The 8,517-nt window shown below is 44.0% G+C and overlaps 1 protein-coding gene across 2 annotated transcripts; it reads right to left on the bottom strand.

The window, feature by feature from the left end:
* Positions 1-1,695: 1,695 nt before the first annotated feature.
* On the bottom strand, positions 1,696-8,129 carry LOC125556383 (sugar transporter ERD6-like 16). Of its 2 annotated transcripts, XM_048719132.1 has the most exons (18): positions 7,867-8,129; positions 7,250-7,312; positions 7,063-7,152; positions 6,900-6,959; positions 6,759-6,824; positions 4,458-4,523; positions 4,288-4,363; positions 4,138-4,202; positions 3,784-3,876; positions 3,607-3,687; positions 3,391-3,475; positions 3,270-3,313; positions 3,131-3,193; positions 2,987-3,046; positions 2,758-2,811; positions 2,598-2,657; positions 2,381-2,495; positions 1,696-2,049 (listed from the first exon to the last, which is right to left on the bottom strand). In XM_048719132.1, exons 1-18 carry the CDS (start codon positions 8,053-8,055, stop codon positions 1,937-1,939), a joined length of 1,443 nt encoding a protein of 480 aa, XP_048575089.1. In that variant the 5' UTR covers positions 8,056-8,129; the 3' UTR covers positions 1,696-1,936. The 2 variants fall into 2 exon arrangements, with proteins under 2 accessions (XP_048575089.1, XP_048575087.1); XM_048719130.1 differs by having other exon boundaries at positions 2,381-2,657.
* Between the last annotated feature and the right edge of the window lie 388 nt (positions 8,130-8,517).

The following is an 8,517-nucleotide window of genomic DNA, read 5'->3' as shown; positions in this document are numbered from 1 at the left end:
CATGTATTTATAATTATCCTCACTATATTATGCAGATTGAAGATCGCCGAATTGAAGAAAAGACAAGTCGGTGATATTGGGTTCATTAACACATATCTCATAGATGAAACTGAGGTTAAATTTCATCCCGCAGATACCGAGGCCAACTTGCTACGATCGTTGGTAATAAATGAAAACAAAGATATAATACTCTTTCCTTACAACTTCAAGTGAGTGTTACTGTCTTGTGCGTATTCGGTTTCCCTTATATATTAGTCAAGGTTATAGTAATGTAATTGATGAGTTATGCATGCGTTTGCAGTTTTCACTATATTCTCCTAGAGATTAAGCTTGAGCAGGGACTAGTAACCGTCTTAGACTCAAGACGAAAAGATCCCCAGGACTATGCGAACATGACTCAAATGCTCGAGAAGTAAGTTAAATCGATCATTATCCACCACATCAGCAACTTTGTTCATTTCCTGATATATCAAGTAATTGTTTTCTTTGTCTGGCAGGGTTTGGAAAAAATTCACCAAAAAAGATCCGGGACTCCCGAAGAAGCTGCAATTTAGACACCCGAAAGTAAGTACAATAGTAGCATGTTCCGTGCATCTCCTATTGATTCAAGCGCTAGTTTCATCAATACCATTTGGCATTCTTGCTTATCAGTTTGATTAACCTCTATTTCTTGTAAAGTGGTTGTGGCAGGAACAAGGAAATAATTTCTGTGGATACTACATTTGCAAGTCCATCCGTCACACGACCTGTGAGCGGGGCTACTCTGACGAACAATATGAAGTGCGTAAATAACAACATTCACAATTTTATTTTATTACCATCATTTGTGTTGAGTTTTATTCATTCATTCATATATATATATATATATGTATTGACCCCCTTCTTCAAATTAGATGTTTCGGAAGCGGGATGAACTCCTAGCACCAGCTCGCATGCGAGCAATTCAAGAGGAATTGACGGCATTCTTTCTTGACCATGTGATCGCTGAAGACGGAGAATACTATGTGGACCATGAGTCCGTATGTTAGGAGATTATATTGTAAGAGATAATTATTGTATATATGTAGCCGGTAGTGTCGGATAGATATACGAGAACTTGTTGTTCGACCAATCTCTCGAAAAAGGAGAGGTGGTCGATATCACTTCTCTCTGTATGCATATATGTTCATGACGACCTTCTGTTTCCTTCGTTTGCTTACTAGCTAGCTAGCGTGTCTAGTCCTCTCTATACGTATGTATAGTACGTAGCGTCGACCAAGCACGGACATAAGAGAGGACACTTCTCTCTATTAATTATAATATATGAAACACCTAAATTAACCCCCCAAAATCCCCAACCCCCCCCCCCCCCCCCCCCCTCAAAAAAAACAAAAACCCCAGCCACAGAAATGCTGACGCGTGGATGCCTATTGGTCCCGGTTGGTGCCACCAACCGGGACCAAAGGGTCTCCTGCCTGGGCTCCGCGCACAGGCCACGTGGAGGCCCATCTGTCCCGGTTCTGGATTGAACCGGGACTAAAGGGACAGGGCATTAGTACCGACCCTTTAGTCCTGGTTCAGGAACCGGGACAAAAGGCCCTTACGAACCGGGACAACAGGCCCTTTTTCTACTAGTGATAGGAGAGAGAAGATTGACGTTCCGTTGTTTTTTTTAGATAAAAAATAAAACTAATGCGTTTGTATAAATAGATGACGTATGGAGAACTATGAAAGCCTCCTTCCTTTAACAAAACAAAAACTAATGTGTTTGTATAGGTAAAGATTTTCTCAAGAACAGAACAGTGCTCTATTGCTTTACAATCTGAATATCCTTAACCTAGAGAGTAGACTACAGCACGATGCATGACAGGGAGGCTAGCATGGGGTTATGGGGGAGTGGGGAAAATGTCAATGTATATGTGCTGCCACTGGTCGTTTCTGTTAATCCTTATCTTCTTTAATTCCATGCGTCCTGGATCTCTTCGAGTGTTTTTCCTTTGGTTTCAGGCACTAGCCTTGCCACGAACAGTATAGTGACCAAGCTCGCCGCAGAGAACATGAAGAACGTCCCTGTAAGGCACAAGACAGCAAGGTAAGTCACAAAACTGCCTACATATGGTGTGGTTAGTTTCTGTTCTAATTCGTAGTTTTTCCCTGGATTGCTTATTACTTTTCCACATAGATAAAAGACTAATCAGAAATCACTAGTGTTCTCTCCTTTTGGAAGAAAAAAGGGGGTACGAGATGTTCTGAAATTACGCAATCAGTAATAAGCAATTAAACAATTAGATGGTTATTTTCCATTTCCACATTTTTGGAGATACTAGATATGTTTGTCACCACTGGAGCTATGGGACGGAAAACTGAATGAAGAGCCACAGTGTTGTGTTAGTGCCATTACCTGCTGAGCTCCAGTCCATGAGGAAGTTAAACGAGTAAGAGACCGCGAAGGAACCAAGCCAGCTAATGAGGGTCACCAAGCTTCCGCCGATTGCTTTGATGTTAATCGCGAATATCTGCAAGAAATTAATCCAGGAGAAATTAAAGGGCAGTTGCTTTCGTACTTCTATTGCAGATTTATCAGTCCAAAACAAGTTCTGATTATTATTCTTCCTTACCTCAGACATGACAACCCAAGGGACAGGGCCCATTCCAATTGAGTATGCACCTATATATACCTATTTCAGAAGCAGGAATGATCAACATTCAGAAGATGCACGTTTCGAAATTCATTGCAATAGCAGAATACAATGCATATAGGAGTGATATATTCCTTACCAGGATGCCGGAAAGAGCCAATGCAGGAACCCATTCTAGGAATAGTCCGTGCGCCTAAAACATTATTTACCATTCACGTTACAGACATAACGACAAACAAAATAAGTTTTCCTTGCCACAGCTTTTCTCCTTAACATTATCTTATGATAACCCGCCAGTCTCCCATATGTTCCCAAAAAGTGTCATAAGAACTTTTCTACTACTATATGGTTAGGAAAGATGCTGTTACCTTTAGGTAGAACGATATTCCTGTCAAAAAGCAGCCCAAGAATGTCCCAGATGCGGAAACCTGTATAAATAAGAAGCTCAAAACAAAATTCAACCTAACATTCTCTCTTTGTATACATTAGCTAAGCTTTGTATCATCTTATACCATTAGAAGAACCCTTCTTCCACTCCTATCCATGAGAAAGGCGCCAAGCAATGTAATGGGAATCTGAAACGATCATGGTTATAAACAAAATTTCATACTAGTAATTAGCAAAATTTATGGAAAACAGTGTATCGCAAACCTGAACAATGCCAATTAATATGGTTCCAAGTTTTCCAGAAAATCCTGAAGTTGAGATGAATCAACACATTTCATGCAGAACTGTTAAAAAGAATGGCACAATGATGATGACATTTGCATACCTGCAGAACTAAAGATAGAGCTTGCATAAAAGCCTACACCATTTATCCCTCCCAATTGCTGGAAGATCATCAAGCCAACACCCACCTGTGCATATAATATCACAATGATATTACAGGTTACGAATTATGAGAAAATTCATATGATCAAATCCCAAATTCAGTGCGCAAATCATGATGGCATTTTAAAATGAAGTAGTAGTCAAAGTGATATCTTACAATGACCGCAAATATATTTCTGCTCAAAAACAAGTCCTGAATCCTGGCCTTTGGGAGGCTTTGGAGGGATTCAATGTACTCCTGGATGAAATGATCATTTTGAGTATAATTCTCTTTGCATATACTATTATCATTGAGTACCCTATTATATACAGGCTATTAGAACAGAAAGCTAACTTTGATCTCAATGGCCTCTTCAGATATGTCAGCATTCTCTCCACGCAGCATCTGCAATGCGGTGTGGAATTCTTCCTCCCTTCCAACCTGAGCCTGTAAAAAATGTGCAGTGAGATTCAACATAGAAATATATGTATCATGAAATGACTAAAGTCAAAGGTCATATTAGTTCATGAGTACTATTAAAGTACTTTATAGTTTCCATTCTAACTTTTGCTAGCAAAGGGAGGTTCTAAGGTGATTTGTAAATCACCATTAGAAAACCATTGAGCAAACAGATCATTTTCTCCCCCCGATAAATTGAAAACCCTCATGTTTCACAGAACATTCTCCGAAGACTCTGAAGTTCCTTACCAGCCATCTTGGTGACTCTGGAATGAAGAGAAGACCTACTAAGAGGAGAACAGATGGCACTATACCTGCACACACAAAAATTTCTAAGTAATTCCATCCAACATGAAAGTAAAAGATAACTATGTTTATATGGGTGTGAAAACAAATTACCAACTAATACCAAATTGCGCCATGTAACCAGCGCCCCTGTTATGTAAGTAGTCGAACTCCCACAAACGATCAACAACTGCACATGCGTAACCAGGTGGTGGAAAGTGGAAACTATTAAAACTTACGAGGTTAAATGTGGATTATGGAGTTTTTGTCCTATAGTTATAAACCTGGTTTGAAGTTGCAAGGCCACCTCTGAGATCCTTAGGCGCTATTTCAGCTATGAACACAGGCACCTGCAGTATCCAGCGCAACATCGGCACACTAAAACTGTAAAACATGAACATTTACAACTGATACAAGATTGAGACACAAGCACTACTGGAATCGAGTTATACGCCGAGTGCCACGAACACTCGACAAAGGGCCAAAACCCGCTCGCAAAGCCTTTGCCGAGTGCCGCACTCGGCAAAAGCCGCCCGGCTTACACCTCTCAGGCAAGCAGGAATTTGCCGGGACACGGGCACTCGGCAAACTGTTTGCCGAGAGCCAAACAGTAACACTTGGTAAAAAAAAGTAGCTAACGGACAACCGACATGGACGGCGGTTGCCACGTGGCGCATCTTTGGCGAGAGCCACTCTCGGCAAAGAGAGCCAATAGGAGAGCGCCACGTGTCAGGTCCTGACATGCGGGTCCACAGTATCACGCCGAGGGCCATCTTTGCCGAGAGACACTCTCGGCAAAGAGAGCCAATAGGAGAGCGCCACGTGTCAGCTCCTGACATGTGGACCACGTTAACACGCCGAGGGCCATCTTTGCCGAGAGCCACTCTCGGCAAAGAGAGCCAATAGGAGTGCGCCACGTGTCAGGTCCTGACATGCGGGTCCACAGTATCACGCCGAGGGCCATCTTTGCCGAGAGACACTCTCGGCAAAGACAGCCAATAGGAGAGCGCCACGTGTCAGCTCCTGACATGTGGATCCACGTTAACACGCCGAGGGCCATCTTTGCCGAGAGCCACTCTCGGCAAAGAGAGCCAATAGGAGTGCGCCACGTGTCAGCTCCTGACATGTGGGTCCACGTTAACAAGCCGAGGGCCATCTTTGCCGAGAGCCACTCTCGACAAAGAGAGCCTATAGGAGAGAGCCACGTGTCAGCTCCTGATCACGAGCATTGCCGAGCACTCTCGGCAAAGACATCGTTATTTTTTTTACTGATAAATGTGACCAGTGGAACCACATGTCAGTTAGAAAAATGTTTGTGTGACGTCTTCTTACCGAGGGTGACGTCACAGCTCTCGGTCTAGGGTGAACCAAGTGACAACGCCGTCACTCCCGAAAGGGTATGCCATGTGGCCTCCCTTTGCCGTGCGTGGCTCTCAGTGAATGCCCCGTTCACCGTGAAGCCAATTTTAGTCCATTCCCTCATAGGATTGCCCACCGCCGGCTCGATCTGGGTGACGAACGCAGCTAGTCCTCGACGTTCATGCCCGTGCATGTGTCCGATTTATGAGGCATCTGCCACGTCAAGGATGTGCATTGGGTATTCGTACACCACACCACCCTTTCATACATATGCCTTGGCCACACGCATGCATGTAGGGCCAGTTGCCCCTCGGGCGGCTTCCCGATCGAGCACCCAACCGGTGGCCCCGGCGGTCTACGGCATTGACCGGCACCGAGAGGGGATAGGGGTTGGTGAATACCTGCTTCTTGGTGTTACGGCAGGTCATTGTTTTCATTCTTTTACTTTATATGTAGTGCTTAATTAAAAGTTAAGATTTTAAAAAAATATAACCGAAAACAGAAGTCATCAAAACTCATGGCATTTTGGATCTTTAGTCATTAAAAGTCATGAAATATCAGAAACAAAGAGTGGTAAAGAAACACAAACGAATGGATGGAAAATATGATGTGGCCTTTACCGAGAGCCGAAGGTCCTAACCCTAGGCCAAGGATAACTTCATCCTAAATACACTATAATTTTGTGCCTCGGGCAAAAATAATATACCTTATATAAAGGAACAGAGGTAGTATAGTGCTTAGAAGTTGAGATTTGAAAAAATCCAACACAAAACACAAGCCATGGCAGTTTGAGACTTTAGTCGTTAAAAGATATGAAATATCAAACAAAAACATAGAGGACAAAAGAACACACACAAAAAAGGAAAATAGGATGTGTCATATACTTTGCCGAGCGTCGAAAAACGACTCTCGGTAATATTGGAAGTAACTGACGGAGCCGTTTGGTGCGAGCGGACATGCCACGTGGCTCCTCTTTGCCGTGCGCGGCTCTCGGCGTCTGCGCCGTTTGCCGTTCGGTGCTTGTTCGCCGTGAGCCAGTGACAACAAAGTAAGCAGTTGCCGTGAGGCCAGGTTTGCCGAGTGCGGCTCTCAGTGTTGTTTAGTTTGCCGAGTGCCCGTGTTTTGGCTGCCGGCGAAGACGCCGACACCCGACATATACGAAAATTGCAGTAGTGAAGAGACTCAAGACTAAAGAGTGTATGCTGAACTAATTAAGTGATACATACCACATAAGAAAGAACACCGGTACAAAAGCCCAGCAAGGTTCTTCCAAAATAGAGCATAATAGCACCCTTCACATTAGAACATCAAGGTAAGATGTCGGTAGGAAAGCACAAGACCTGGAATAACTTCACCAAGTAACAAACCTTAGCGAAATGTATAGAAAGCCAACCAAAAACGCAAATAGTAGCTGCTATCCGCATGGTCTGTGACAAGCAAAACAATAAGACACGGAGAGAAGACGAATGTGAAATAAAAACACACAAGCTAGCCCAATTAATAATAATGAAGTAAAAGTGCACAGGCTACCATTTTACGTCCAAGAGAGTCCGCTAAGCGTCCGCTGCTAACAGCGCCAATCATTGCCCCGATAGTCAACACAGACCCAAAAATTGCGAACTGCAAGGTTTAGTTGGGTCAGAATAGAGAAGATTAGGACAGGAGAAAAAGAAAATCCTGCATAACTATATGGCTGACAAATAATCATGTTACAAACCTCAGCCATGGATAGTCCGAGTTCGCGCTCTATTCCTGACTGAGTGGGTGCAGAATAACCAACCTGAAAAGGCACTTGGATGAGTAAACACAGATCATCTCTGTCCATAATCATAGATAGTACCATCATGTGTGAGTGACGCGATAAGATTCTTGGAAAATTAAATATTGTACTGCATGTACTAGACTGTAGCTAAGAGATGCGCAGGCAGTGCTGCTGAGATACATCAAAATCTGGTCAACTGTCCAGATCAGAACCCTTCATGTTGTGCAGATCCATCCTCGCAGTTTTGCAGAAGTAAAATTTTAAAAAATGCTTGTGCTTTTGTAAACTAAACCTAATGCTGACGGAAGAAGGGAAAATAACAGTGCACCACATTCATGAACCATTTGAATTCTGGAAGATGGTAGTAATGAAATTTTGTGGGATTTCGCAAATGGATACGACATACGAGTCGGTCAGCTCCCCGGAGGAGAAGTTATTCATTCATCTCTCATCACCTTTTAGGCACACATGTGCCTCCTTTTTCGAGGCACGCTGCTGGTATATGCATGTCTAGCTGAATGCACTCTGGGCGCTTTTGAAGCGACAGAAATTAAGAGGGACGGTGGGCTCACGCAGGTGCCGAACTCGAAGGCGCCGCAGACGGCGACCGCGGTGCTGAGCAGGACCATAAAGAGGGAGCCTCCCTGGACCTTGGCATCCGCCGTGCGATCATTCCGGGGGAGGAGCGGCGCCGTCGCGCCTCCGCTGCCGGAAGCAAGCGCCCCGGTCCTGACATCACCGGAGGCCCTCGGTTTCCCCATCCCGATCTAGGAGCGGGGTGCAGAAGAGCAAGAACAAGAATGGTAAGATTGGCAGCAGGGAGGAGTGTTGTTCGCGTCGGCACGGGAGCCACACGGAGGGTTGCTTCTTGGGGTAGCTATTTATACAAGCGCCCACGTGGAGCTGTGGTGGTGGTGGGCCAATCCTATTAATAGTCTTCTCTTTTTATTTGAGCGGAAGGGCGTCAAATAGGGGAGCTCCTATTTGAGGTATTTTCTCTATGTTTTTTTCTAAAAGGTGTGCGCGCGAGGCTTCAAACTTGAAATCTCTTTGTTCTCCCAACAGCGCACTAGTAATTCAAGAAAAAAGATTATGTGAAAAAACGTGTTTTTTTCCTTTCACGAGAGACATGGTTTTGCTTGCTCGAGAGGCATGGATTTGCTTTCGCGCAAAGAACACCCGTGCCTTTTGAAAACGAAAAAACATGTTTTTTTTTCTTCCGC

Source organism: Triticum urartu, chromosome 5 (genome assembly GCF_003073215.2).
Source record: "Triticum urartu cultivar G1812 chromosome 5, Tu2.1, whole genome shotgun sequence".
Lineage (NCBI taxonomy): Eukaryota > Viridiplantae > Streptophyta > Magnoliopsida > Poales > Poaceae > Triticum > Triticum urartu.
The sequence above is the reverse complement of the archived record's forward strand: the minus strand, read 5'-3'. Positions and strand labels throughout refer to the sequence as shown.